This window comes from Mus pahari, chromosome 6 (assembly GCF_900095145.1).
Source record: "Mus pahari chromosome 6, PAHARI_EIJ_v1.1, whole genome shotgun sequence".
NCBI lineage: Eukaryota > Metazoa > Chordata > Mammalia > Rodentia > Muridae > Mus > Mus pahari.
In genome coordinates this window covers 56050574-56064843 of record NC_034595.1, presented here as the reverse complement: position 1 = coordinate 56064843, position 14270 = coordinate 56050574, and the positions used below count along the sequence as shown (strand labels likewise).

At 47.8% G+C, this 14270-nt stretch overlaps 1 protein-coding gene across 1 annotated transcript in view; it reads right to left on the bottom strand.

Moving 5' to 3' along the window:
• Nucleotides 1-14270, bottom strand: part of Plpp3 (phospholipid phosphatase 3) — a 74196-nt gene that overhangs the window by 21998 nt on the left and 37928 nt on the right. The window contains exons 3-4 of the mRNA XM_021200442.2: nucleotides 1190-1470; nucleotides 714-771 (exon numbers count right to left, since the gene is read on the bottom strand). Coding sequence (XP_021056101.1) covers nucleotides 714-771; nucleotides 1190-1470 — 339 coding nt within the window. The remainder of the gene's footprint in view (nucleotides 1-713; nucleotides 772-1189; nucleotides 1471-14270) is intronic.

Here is a 14270-nt window from a genome sequence, read left to right as displayed (position 1 = left end):
TCACACACGTCCTCCTGGACACACAAGTATTTTGTAAAAGCCAAATCGCTCTTAGCAAGGGAGATAAGGAAGGCCAGTGAGATGGGTCAGAGGGTAAAGAGACTCGATACTTGGCAATGGAAGCAACCCTGATGATCCGGGTTCAGTCCCTGAAAGCTAGGTAAGCGTGGAAGAGAACTGATTCTGGACCCCCCCCCCCCCGCAGGCACACCACAGCATGCGTGCTGTCGATACAGAATGGACACAAACCATACAGTGAAGGAGCACTGGGGATCAGAACCCTTGAAGCTGAACGGCGCTGCTGGTGCTTTTGTCAATTTGACAGTTCACCTGGATTCTCTGGGTCTAATAACCTTCTCCTGCTCCAGGGTGCTATCTATCTGTAACAAAGGTGTCCTCGGCCTTCCAGAAAGCAGCGCTTGCACCGTAAACATGACGCAGGTACCTTCTAGCGCTCTATAGTTCCAAAATGGACACACAGTCCCTACCTCACAGCAGGGTGAACTGAGGTTTTTAACCTGAAAATTAGAAAAAGCTAAGAAAGCAATGGCACTTCTGTTAAGGTAAAGTTGAGCTCTGATAAAACTTAATGTTCCCAGCTCATCCCCCCCCCACCCCCGCCCCACAAGGATTTCACATGAACTATGTCCTCAGAGATGGTAAGAGGATAAGCTAGGGTTGAGCTCTGCTCCTGTTGGAGGATAGGAACTTACCACCAGATACAGCATAGTGAACATGGAGAAGGAGGCATGGCCCGAGAAGAAGGACTTCCTGTAAGGACAAGAGAAGGCCATGAAAGGACTGTATTCACAGGGATTCACATCCCCGGTGTCCGCTTGTGCTCGCTCATCTGTCTTCCCTTCCTAGACTCTGACCTTGACAGCAGACACTGAATCTCCTTCATTTTTGCATCCCCAGGAGTGCTTTGGACACATGCCTGGAGCATAGCAGGCATCAATAAACAAGAGAATGAGTGGGTTTACCTCCGCTGGACCCACATGACTTATCTACACATCTGCCTCAATCATTTGGCCTGTGAGTTCTTCGAGAGTAGGTACTATGTCTTCTCCCTCATCAACACCAGAGCCCAGCAGCACCTGAGGGTACTCAGTAGGTGCTCTCCAATCCGCACTATATGGAGATGGCGACCTGCCGTGTGTCGTTCTGTGTGGTGGCGGTGGCGCCCTACCTGGCCTCCTGCACTTTGCTGTCTTCTCCTCTGCACCTGTAGTTCTGAATGTAGCCCTCGGAGCAATTGATCTGACTGAAATCAGGGTCACAGACGCTCAGGAAGTGAGGCCTCAGGCGCCCGATGGACACTTTGGCGATGTCAGTGAAGGACTGGCTAATGGCACAGCCGAAAAGGAAGCATCCCACTTGCTTATAGAGAGCAGCCACATACGGGTTCTGAATGGTGGAGCGGGACTTCTCCTTGAGGTAATAGATCCGGTAGAATTCCCCCGTGATGATCTGAAAGGAAACCAACAAGGGAGTTAGGGAGGCACTAATGTGGTCCTTGAAGACCACATTTAGTAACACAGGAGAACAGATTCAGATACAATCTACAAATTCCTAATTCCCCACTTAAGTATGCATATTCACACAAACACATAAGGGGAACATTCCAAGGGCGAACATGGCTGCCATTTCCTTCTTTAAAAAGATCCTTACATCGCCATAGTATCTCCACACCAACAGTAGAACCACCCACAAGATAAGTGTATGTATATACACGTTTATGAGACTAATCTATATGTGTGTGTGTGTGTGTATTCATCAAAAAAGGACTCAGATACAGAAAACAAAAGAAAATTAAGCCTCAAGAGCATGACTACGGGTGGTTGCATGTCAGGGGAACCACGTAGGCAAATTTTATGGTTCTGGGATATGGTGAAGTACCACTGACTCTGCCACCTTGGCGCTAGCATTGATGGGTGTTTCCATGGTGAATACCCCAGTCAGGTCCTGAGTGAATCCAGCCTCTGCCACCTACTCCACACATTTGGGCTCTAAACCCCTCAAAGCCTCACATGCTTCAGTCTCCTTCCCCATAAAAGGAGGCTGCTGTCTCTGCAGAGTGCATGGTTTATAAGAGAGAATGCTGGTGGAAAAGTGCCGAGTCATGGAAAGACAGGCTTTTTCTTTCTTATTTTTATTAACATTTATTTATTTATTTTTCTAGACTGAGGATTGAACCTCAGGCCCCACACTGACTGACATCTCTAGCCCAATTTTATTTTTCACATATGCAGTATGATGAAAAAAAAACAAAACACTGGTCTAACCTGGGCACCGTGGCACACACCTACAATCCCAGCGCTGGAAGGCATAGGCAGGAAGATGAAGGATTCAAGGCCAGACTGGGCTCCACAGTGAGGCTCTGTCTCAAAAACAAACACAAACACCCAAATAAAAGCCAAGAAAAATTCAACACGGTGCCTTTTGGAGTCTGAATTCCTCAATCAAGCTGGGTTTTCTCCTTGGGTTTGAAAGCCAAAGGAGGAGCCTGGCTTGCATGTTCTTCCCACAATGTACGGTCTTCCTGCTGCTCAAACTGCCTGGCTTTTCAGCAAGCAAGGGCCAGCTGTCACTCTGTAAGGTTACTGTGGACAGCATCTTTTTGTCATTAGATCAAATTGCCTTTGGTGAAGCACATGTGGATAGTGTCTCCCTGCCACCGGACCGAATTGCTTGGGTAAAACCAACCGTGCAGTGCCCCCTCCCCCCTCTTTCTTAACTCCACAGCACAGCTGTGGCCACTTCCTGGTTGCAACTCCAGGCTAGGAGCAGGGATGGTCGGCTCATCACTCACCACAAAGGTCCCTTCCACACTTCCTCCCATCAAGGATGGATTATGGACCACACTTGCCCATTCGGTGAGCAGATACGTCCACAACCACAAGGGAAGCAATAGATTGGCACATCCGGGGCACTCCTTTGCAGAGGTTCCGTTATTCCTTTACAGTGGGGAAAGGCATCAAAGCATGAGTCTAACCTGGGTCCTCAAAGGCCCCAAAGTGTGGGGAAGGATGGTGTGTAGGATAAACGTAGCGGCTGGGCCCAGCGGCAAGCAGGGGCAGGAGAGGGAGCAATGCGTGCTGACACGAGAGCCCTGGTTGATAAATGTGCTGTGTTTTTAAGCGCCACACTTTTTCCAGATCACATTAAGGATGATTCTACAGGGACAGGGGATGGTCAAAGGCCGGCCCAGTCAGCATGCTTGCCTAGCTATTCCCCGAGAGAGCAGAATATTTAGCTCTTCATAGGTCCTCAGAAATGCTCACCGAAGGAAGAGACAAATGTCCCCTAATCCTTGCCGAGGTCCCTCTGATAACATATAAGAGATGAAATCTGAGTGTCACGGCAGGTCAGAAATGAAGGCCACCATTCTATGCTGACGAGACTGGGGCCCAAATGAATGTGTGCCCACAGATCCCACCCAGGCACACTCAGTCTTTGCCCAATGTTCTTTACCTCCATCCTCAAACCCATTTCCCTCTTCCAACCTGTTTACCCTTTTACCGTATGGAATCTTACAGGCTAACAAGTTCCAGATGTCCACTGCCACAGACCCGATTGCTGACTCCTTCTGATTCTTATTTATAAATCACGCTCAGGTGTGTTTACGTGCAGGGGGTGGGGGGTGGCCACTGAATAAGTATCGAGTAACCATGATGGGAGTCATCCACTCACAGGGTGAATCTGGAGCAGGTCTGTTTCTCTATCTGCAGAATCATGACTTACTACTTTATAAGAGCAATGTCATTAAATCTCTTCAGCTTCTGACCCAGCTTCCTAACCAAGCAGAGGCAACAGGTCAGACAACAGTAGAGGAAGGTTGCTTGTAAGAACCACCTATAAGACGGGAGCAGAACCAAGGCTCTGGGGCACAATGCCTGCCCTCGGATTGCTCCTGAGTTGCCAGGACCAGGTCACTGACTGAGACAAAGAAATCCTGGCTTGAGCATCATGCACTGTGATTTCCTGTGACAAGGCAAGTCCATTGTACAGATGGGGATTCTGGGGCTCTCTGAAGGATGGGGTCTGGGAGGTGACCTCTGGGAGGTGACCAAGGAGTAAAGTCCACTGTCTTCTCAGTTCCAAGACATGGGCAGGCTACCAGCTTGTTAGTGCCATTGTTATCAAAACCATTTCCTCTGGTGGAGGAGCAGTTGTGTCTCCAGGACAGCCTGGCTGAAGCCATTTAGCAGACGCAAGGCTCCGGGACCACATGGCTTCTGGAGCCGCCCTGACAGATTGCACAGTTAATGAGCAGCAAATTATGTATTTTCTCCATCCCTTGTACAGAAGGGTCGTGGAGTCGACAACACAGCCATAAATCATCATTATGAACCAGGGGACTCCGGCTTCTTGTAATCCTAACCCTTAAAGGCTATTTAATGAAACTTGGGCCGCACCTCTGCAGGAGGGGCGAAGGCTTAAACCGCTCCCTGACTTGTTACTCGCCTTCTCTGGAGTCTGAGATTTACTACTTTCGGACTTTATTCATTATTCACAATGTTTTCATTCCTGGGTCATAAAATGAGCACCACCACCCCCTCCTCCAAAGGCTTGGTCCCAACCCCCAAGGCCTTCATTCCTGCCGCAGTCAGCAAAGTTCTGATAAGTTTCACTTTGGGAAAAAAAAAAAAATCTTCTATGTTGATCTCTCTCTGAAGCAGCTAGCAGTGGATCTGGGGGGGGGGGGGGGGGGGAGATGGCTGGCTGCCAGGCCGGCAGAGAACTCTCCCCTACCTGCCTTTTAAGGAGCTTGGCCCAGAGTCTGGAAACTCAGAGGAAGACATGGCAATTAAGCCACAAGGGGACAGAAAGGGACGGGTCCTGGCTGGCAAGCCAGTGGTTGGGAGGTTGTCTCCAACTGTAAGAGAGCCTCTTCCTGTCTTTTGTGGTGAAAAAGAGCCCAGCTACCCACATCTTTACAGATGTTCCATTCTGGAGGGGAAATGGAGAGGGTCTTTAGGCTAGCCTTACTGGGGAGGAAGGGGCGTGGGGTGGAGAAAGTGGCACCAACCTGGGAGCCACTCTCAGTTTGATCATCTATGCCTTTGCAGTCACCTGACTTCACCTGCCTGGGCTTAGGTGTTCCCTTATAGAACATAGCATTAATAATATCCACCTGGCAAGGCTGGCAAGGAATTCAATGGGTGATATGTCAAATGCCTGGCACTTTGAAAGGCTCATTTTGGTTTTGGTTTTTCCTTTCCTTTTCTTTTTCTTCTTCTTCTTGCACGATTAGGATGTGGGAAGTATGCCCTGCCACGGCAGAAGCAGAAAATACGTGTGTGGTGGTTTTGATTTTGATCTTTCCAGGAAACAAGATAGAAGAGAAGAAGCCCATTGCAGAGGGACCCCTCCGCCGCTGCCGCCACTGCCACTCCGCTGCTGTGTTGTTTTAAACATTTTGCTCTATTTATAAATCACCCCAAGAAAAGTCATACTTTTTACACAGTATGTCCTAACAATTCCTCTTCTAGAAACGGAAAAGTCTTCCCCGGTTGACTCTGAAGGGCTAACGCCACTATACTCAGTTCTGCTTTAATAATATTTACATAGAACTTTACAGCTTACAAAGCGCTTTTCCCTCTGTCGAGTTGTCTGTTTCTCACAGAGCCCTGCAGGTCACTCTGGGATTACTGACGCTTTCTAAGTGAGAGCTGCGAAGGCCAGAGAGGCCTGTGAGTCACTCTGAATTAAAGGGGGAGAAGGGCAGGACAGCTTAGCAGCCCTAGCACTGACACCTGCCCTTCTCCCTCACTCCTGGGTTCTTCCTGATGGCACCAAGACAGCGGTTTCTTTCAAGTCCCTGAAGATAGCTGGTCTTTTGAGTCCCAAATACAAAGGCACACAAGTAAGGTCTCTTGTAGTGGATCCATCCAGATCTTGGGAGCCAGTATTTAGCATTTAAATACAAGCAACACCAGACCAACCCCTACAGGTCTTCTATTCTGAGTTTACTAGTATGTTTACCTCCTTGTTACCCTAACCCCCATACCTCATGTGTGTGTGTGTGTGTGTGTGGGTTAACGAACTTCTTTGTGCCAGAAGAGACTCATTCAACAAACATTTGGTGGAGAATTTTTTTTTTCCTCAATCTCGAGGCTAAGGGGAAAATATAATAGACTTGGGTTCTGCCTTTCAAGATGGAATCAGAAATGGAGTTGAATTTTCTCTGAAGCCAAATGTTCCATCTGTTAGAAGGAAATGGCCAGATCTTTACTTGAGCAGAATTAAGTGATTGGAAAATTCCCACTCAGCTGTCAGTCTCCGGCATTTTGGCACTTTAGGGCCATGCTGCCTGAGAAAGGCTATAACGTCACAGACATTTCTCAGGCTACAGTGGCGGTTCTGGGCTCCATGGGTGTGACAGCTCTGACTTCTAACACACAGATGACAAAGAGGCCAGAGAAACCTCAGAAGCCAATTATGGCTGTCACCATCAGTGGCTGCCCTGTGCCCACAGGTCTCCTGAAGAACATGGTTTGGAGTACAGTTATTTTCCCCAATGGCAAGTGCTCCCAGCCAGAGGCCTCCTTGAAGAGATACTTTGCCAGTTCATGCCAGTCTCCTGGCAGCTCTTTCCAGAGTGTTGCAGGCTGCCAACTTCACAGTCCTCTTTCATGTTGAATTTGTCAGGTTTCCTTGATATCGTACCACTGTGCATTTCTTCCTATTTCCAAGCTACGTTCTCTGTTTCCAATGTCTCCACACCTGGCTTTTACTCAAGAAATGCTAAGTCTTCCATGGCGTGGTATCCCCGGCGCTCTGCTGTGATTTTAGCTGCTTCAACAGCTCTGTGAGGATGAAATGATCTCCTAAGGACGAATGGGCCCCGTCCCATCAATCCTGTCCCTGGCCTCTGATAATTCACCCGAATGGACACAAAACTGATGCTAATAGATCAAATTTTAAGATTTAACCCAGCCCCACCCTGCCCCCCCCAGACAACTTCCACCACTCCTGTATTTCTAGTCTATGTGCCCCTATACCTAACTACAAAAACCTAGACCCTTAAGACCCCTCCATTTCCCTACTCACCGCCATCAGCAACTATCCACAGGTTCCTTGTGTCATCTTCCCCCCCCACCCCTAGTTCCTCTCATATTGCCACCACAAGGGTTCAGGTTTCATTCTTACCATAGTTAAAAAAAACTGACCCCGCTAACTTAGAACAATATTCTTGTTGCTCTCTAGCAATTAACTCAAGTGAAAATTCCTCACCACCAGAGACCTTGACAGTCATGCCCTGGTCGTCTTTGTCTACCTGAACTTCGCCCTCACCCTTTTCCCTGTTTCTCCAGCCAAACAGGTCTGCTTTGCAGTTCCTGCCAGTGCCCTAGAGTTGCAAAATCTCCTCCATTGTTACAGAAAGCCCCCCTCTCCTGCAAGTCAGGATCGCTGATGAAAATCCCACCCTTCCCCCTTCAAGGAGGACTTCAAGTGCCAGCTGGTCTTGGCACCGAATTCAGGCATTTTCACCTGTGTACCAGGAGTAACAGGCACGCTAAACCTGGCTCCCTATGCTACACCTGGCTCCTTATCCACAAACAAGAGAGTGGTGCTAGCACCAGCAGCTTGAGAGCCTTCTGATCATCAGATAGGATGCGTGCTCATTAAAAACTATCATCAAGTCTTTGTGTGTGAAAAGATCCCAAAGTCCTCTTTCTCCGAGATCCCAGGGACTGCAAAGCTCACAGCCTGTCCCTTGGTCACCGAGAAGCAGGAGGGGAGAATAGTAGATTTCTTCAGTGTATTTCTCAGTCCCAAGTAGAAGGAAAATTCGACATGCATTTTCCTTAAAGCACTCTCTCGTCCCTAGAGCCCACGACCTTAGTTTGTTTTTTCCCTAACTCTACTCTTCTCCCTGAGCTTTAATAGCTCTGCTGGTGTACTCTCTCTCACCTCTCCTTTAGACCGCATGCTTCAAGGGCCAGCTTATACTTCAGCTTAGGGGCCAGTGTCTATCACCATGACTGTGTGGTTTGAGGGAAGAACCCACTAAGCATCTTCCACACACAGGCAGCTGTCACCATCGTCGTCGTCCTCCTCCTGTTCTTCCATTTCTTTTTCTCTTATACCGGGGGTTGAGTCTAGGACCTTGCACTTAGCTCGTCTCCTCTATTCCAATTATCTCACACAAACTGCCTGCTCTCTCTCACCAGTGGTCACTTGCCTGTTGGCCTGGGTGTTCGGTCTTCACACATGCAACTTTCTAAGACTAAGAACTCCAAGTTTTTATAGTTGACGAACGAAAGACAAAACAAACAAACAAAAAAAAGAAAAAAAAAAACCCTGCATAGCTCCAAATACATTGGAGATCAAAAAAAAATTTTTTTCTTTCATTAAAATACTTAGGCGTTTAAGCAGACCCAAGTTGTAATGCCCACTTTCACGATTGTTCAGCACAGTAAACTTGGATGACGTCATCTCCTATGTACGCTTCAATGTCTTCGCTCACACATAAAATGGGGAAAATAATGCCTACTTCATATAGCCGCTGAAGAGCGTTTAAGATAAGGCAAATTAGTTTCTAGTCCCTCAGCTCATAAAAGGATCTGACTCTGTCCCCGCCTGCCACACGCCGACTTACACAGACTCTATCCCTCAGACTCATAAGTGCTGTTATTGAAACCGGAGACTTGTCAGCTCCATCCTAGATACTGATTTCAAATAGTCATGAACCCCAAGGTCTGTGCGTAGCTAGAAGGGAACTGCTGCCAGCCTCATCTCTTTCCAGGCAGTTGGAGTGACACGGACGGTGGAGAGGGAACAAACGAAACCCTAGACAGAGGGGGGTCAATGCCTGTTTGTTAAATCACAAATAGATCCCCCCCCTCCCCCGCCCACAAGCTCCCAGGGATAAGAGGGTCTCCGAAGAACTCTGCAGCCATTTGATCAGGGGACAACATAACTGAAGGATTAATGTGGCCTCTCTGTTGGTGGTCTTGGTAATTGCACAGATGGAGTGGATTGTAAACTGGGGGACTAGGTCTCCCACTAAACTCACTGCTGGGCCAGCACAGCTTCACCCCCTTTTTTTTTCAGTTGAAAACTCAACTAACCTTTAATGAGGAGCAATGTTGGGGAACCTTGTTTTCTTGGCAGACCTCTGACAGATAAAGGGAGGTTGGGGTGGGGGTGAGGAGACCTAATGAAGTCCAGATGTGGGCCAACTGAAGCCTGATCCTGAATAAACAAGTCCTGGAGGTATTAAGCTCTTCTTCTTGTCTCTTCAGTAAGAAATTTGCATGTGGCACACACAGAGCATGCTCCCGTGTTCCACACGGAGCATATTTGAGGCTTTTGGGAAATAAACAAGATCCTTGGGCATCTCGGGACCAATGCTTTTGATTTTCTGTCCATGATTGAAAGCACACTTGGTCATTTTTATACACTTATCCAAAGTACCATAGCCTGAGTCTTGAACTAACAATATTAGGTCATATTGGATCAATCCCTACCTTGTGGAGCTAATAGAACATGAATTTTGTAAGCAAGAGAAACCAGCACACTAACTACAGGACTAGAGGTAGGCAGGCTGGGCGTTCTCAGGGATTTTGGGGAGGTAGGGGAGGAAAAGGATGCTTCCTAGTGATACCTGCTTGAGGTTTACTCAGTGCCCCTCATGTACCATCAGAGGAGAAGACCTGGCATCTGTCTCCCAGGAACCTGTCATCCAGCCGGAGGGACCAAACCTAGACAGGAATCCCATGACAAGGCAATGAGTAGCGAAGACACTGTTGACTTGTTTGAGATGGGGCACTTGCTGGCTGTCCCCTGAAACAGTGTGCACTTCGCCATCAATACCCCACACCTGGTACACTAGAGGCCTGTTAAATAGCTGTGGAAGAGGGGCAGACTGCAGAGGCCAGCGGAGGGAGGTGTTAGGACTTTGAAAGCCTTGGTTGTAGGATCAAGCCGATTGCTCCGACTTAGCCAGTTATACAGAAGTCACTGATTATCCTTGAGTCTCAGTTGTCTCGGCTCTTAATGTTAATTCTCCCAAGATGACTATGGGGGCCCAATGAGAGAATATGCACAGAAAAGCTACCCCACTGCAGAAAAGGAAGCATGGATCAAAGTGGTCACACACGAGAGAGCACTTGATGTAAAGGCCAAAATAAGCCCAGGGAGTTAATGACTAGCCATCTCACTTTTACAGTCAGATGGATGCGGTGCCAAAGTCAGAGTTTCTTTGGGACAAATACTTTTGCACAGGGGAAGTAGCTTGCTTAAGTCCTGTAGGGGAGGGAGGGTGACCTATGACATTCCTGTGCATCGATTCCTAGATAAGAACAATCTATGTGAACCCATTTTGGGGTGCGAGCTTGGCAAGCACTGAGCCCATGATTATTGAACAGAACAATGAACATTCTGGGGCCATATTAAGACCTTTCCCCATATTACACTTGGTGGGGCAGTGCCAGGCGCCGCTGAAGGAGAGAAAGCTAGATAGGACATGGGGTTTTTCTGGTTGCTCCTACCCTGGCTTCTGCTAGAGTCATTAAGCCTATTCAAGGCAGGGTAGTGACTGTTGCTGTGTGGACCTGGAAGGAATTCTTATTATGCTATAATTCCAGAATCCAATACACATCTGAAAAAGAGGTCAAAATGACGAGAGTTTTTCCATAGGTTCTGCCTCAGAAAGGTGTCTGCTTTCTCTACAACTTCTGACAACTTGCATCTCGCAATCACCCTGATCTCCTCCGCCATTCCATTCCTTTGTGTGGCATCTGGGCTGACTGGCTCAAGGGCATCCAAAGCAGTCAAGGCTTCTCTCAAGGTTTGCAACAGACCTGACATTGAGCAGCAGGTCCGGGGCGGTTACGCAGCAACCTGCTCCCTTGGCATGACTGTCCCTCAAGCTCTCTGGTCACAAGCCCAACGCTTGGTGAAGATAGCCAGGCTCATGGGGCAGTCAAGCTGGGAGGGGGAAATACAGCCTGCTGCTGCTGTCCATAGTTTGTATAGCTTCTCCAGAACTGATCATACCAACACCAGTCACTCATCTGCCTCTGAGGTCTTCACGGAACTCTTCTCCAGGAGCATTCTTGGCATGACAGCAAGCAGGCAGGCAGGCAGGGTAGCAGACCACCATAGGTGACAGGAGCACATATGTCACATGTGCCTCTGGCTTAAATGAATCGGCAGCTGGAACAGGAGGTAGAAGTCCTATTGCAAAGAGGAGCGAGAAGCAAGGGGCCTCGGGTCTAACTAATTAGTGACGTGAAGACAGTGGGAATTCTTTTCCAGACTCCATCTTGGCTAAGTCATGTCACCACACTTTGAAACTGTCCTCATTTGTAATAAAGGCAGCTAACCTTCATTGGGTAAACTTTACTATGTCTGGTATTGAGTTACTCTTGAGTGTGCACGAGCACGCTGATCACATTTCAAAACCTTAGCAAACACGACTACTTACATACTCTTTCCACTTAACAGATGAATCTACTGAGGCACATCAACTTGCAACCTGCCCTGCAGCAGAGGAGCTCAGGTGTGAAGCAGAGCTTATACCCTTATGTAGCTCTTGGTGTTTCTTGAAGGGTGAACTTTATCAACAATCTCCATGTTTCCCTGGAACACAGTAGCTCTTGATCAGGACAGCTGTTATTGCTATGTATTTTTTTTTCTAGTATTTTTTACATTATTATTTTATTATTGGCAGAGGAGTTTTGCAACATATACCACATTGACCATTATGGAGTTTAGGCCAAAGGAAAACTTTCTGGGGTTGATTCTTTCCTTCAACCTTTCGGTGGGTCCCAGGAATCAAACTCACATTGCACAGCAAGCCCTTCCACCTGCTGACCCATCTCATCTGCCCTGCTGTGTGCTCTGCATCTTTCTTGGTGGATCTCTGAACCATACAATGGCTTGATTGAAATCTCTTTTGCTGACACCATTGCTTATCCTGTATCGAAGAGCCCAGCACAGGACTGTTTCAAGAAAAGCTAGGTATCTAGGGAAACCATCAAGGTGACATTAGTAAAGGGACAGGACGAGGAAGCACCCAAGAGCAGGTGTGAAAAGAAACTAGGAATGTTGGAACCTCTGGGGGAGGCATTCAGCAGGCGCAGACCTGCTAACTGGGACAGGCACTTAGACAGGAAGGAGGGAACAGCCTCCAGTCAAGTTGCTTTGTCTCCTCCTTTGCCCATCCTGGGGCCTGGGAGAAGCCAGGGGCTGTGCCTATGTCATCTAGCACACTTCACAGGTGTTTGACTTTAACGGCAATCCTTTTGAGGCACTGTGAATACTGTTTTTGATTTTATAGACGAGGAAACTGAGGGTTACTGATACCAATCTTTCACTTGATTCACATCGGAAAGGTGTTTAATTCACTTTCTCCTGTGTGCCTGCCAGCAGCCCCATGGCATGCTGGGGATAACACCTGGTAGACGGCCTGAACAGCATGTGATGTACCTGTCCTGGACCTGTTCTTATCACAAGACTCCTAGATTATAATGCGGGCTCTTAAAGCATTCAATTAGCCAATCCCCCGGCTGTCAAGAACACCTGTTCAAACTTCAGCAAGAGATACTCTGTAATTATCTGCCTTCCACCACAAATGCCCTTTTCAGGAAAAGCCATTCTTCCAGGAGAACTCCCACAACCATCAATTTGGAGCAATAGTAAATTGGACCTTTTATTTTTCAGCTTTTGAACAGAGATCCTTAGTGAGCCCTCCCAAGCTACTAGTCTGCCAAATGGGCTGGGGTTTTTTTTGTTTTGAAGATTGGAAAGAATTCTACAAGTTCTCCTTGCTATTGCTCCAATTCAAACTGTTGATTGTGTGCCTGGCTTGTGGGGGGAGAGAGAGGAGAGAGACCAAAGCGTGTGTGTGTGGGGGGGGGGGGCTCAGAGTTTATAACCAGAGCTGCAAGTCACAAGAAAAACTTGTGTTACCAGTATCTTACCTGTCACAACCCAAACCAGGCCTAATAAGCTAACTGCCTATCCCCTGGAGCAGTTCATCTGGAAAGGTTAGCCATTTGTCTGAAAACCAGGAAAGAAAGGGGCTTTGAAATCAACCAGGCATAGTGAACCCCAGGTCTTATTAGCTAGACTCTGAGTTTGTCTATTATTGAATCACTCTGGGCTACAGATTTTTCCATCTGCACAACGGGGACAGCAGCCCAAGGCGCCATCTCCAAGCTAAGCTCCACAGGAGAGCAATTCGAGGAGCTACAGGGTTCCTGATTCCTGGTGGATGTGTAGCCTCTCCTTTGCACTCCACTGCAGGAGTTCAAGGGCAGAGAACAAACCTAGACAACACTGGAGGCATAGACAGCCGTAAACATGTAAACCTCACAAATCATTCTGCTAGCTTTCAAAGGATGACCCTCACCGTCCCCGTCTCAAATGGACACACTAAAAGAGGGTAGGGCCCAGGTGGGTCATGCCCAAATCCCCAGGAGCTAGTTAGTACTGCTTAAAAGAATTCTGGACCTTGTCACAGTTCATGTGGGGCACATTTCTGAAGTGTTGTTCATGGGGGCTATCCTTTAAGGGACGCATATACTTACAGCCTAGGAACCTGTTCAGCGATTAAGAGTTTTAATACAGTTTTTAAATAATTCAGCAATTAAGTATTTCAATACTCACTGTGCTGCTAGTTCTATATTAACGTGACACAAGCTAGAGCCATTTGAGAAAAGGAAACCGCAACGGGCCTGTGGGGCACGCTGTCTGTGGGGCACTTTTTAAATTGATGATATATGTGGGGGGCTCAACTCACTATGGGCAGTGCCACCCCTGGGCTGGTGGTCGGTCCTAGGTGCTAAAAGCAAGCAAGCTGAACAAGCCAGCAAGCAGCATTTCTCCATGGTCTCTGCTTCGGTTTCTGCTTCCAGGTTTCTGCCCTGATTTTCCTCAATACTGGACTGCTACCTGAAAATGTAAACTGAAATGAACCCTTTCCTCCCCGGGTTGCTTTTGGTCATGGTGTTTTCCACAGCAAACAGACACTCTTGATCTTTTATACTCTATTGTGACACCGTGAAAACAACCTGCAAGCTCCCTTGTAAAAGATGCGGGGCTTGCTAGCAAAGGGTGGGGTCTGGTTCAAATGCTCGGAATTCCAAGTCCTATTTATCTTACCGCCATAGCCATGGGGCCAGAAAACTAAACAGTAGGCTGGAAAACTGCAAGGACATTGCCACTGCTACTGCAGCTCAGCAAAGGCGAGGCAAGACCACAGAAAACATGTTGGCCAGAGGACAAGGATGGCTCTCAGCCTTCTAGCACAG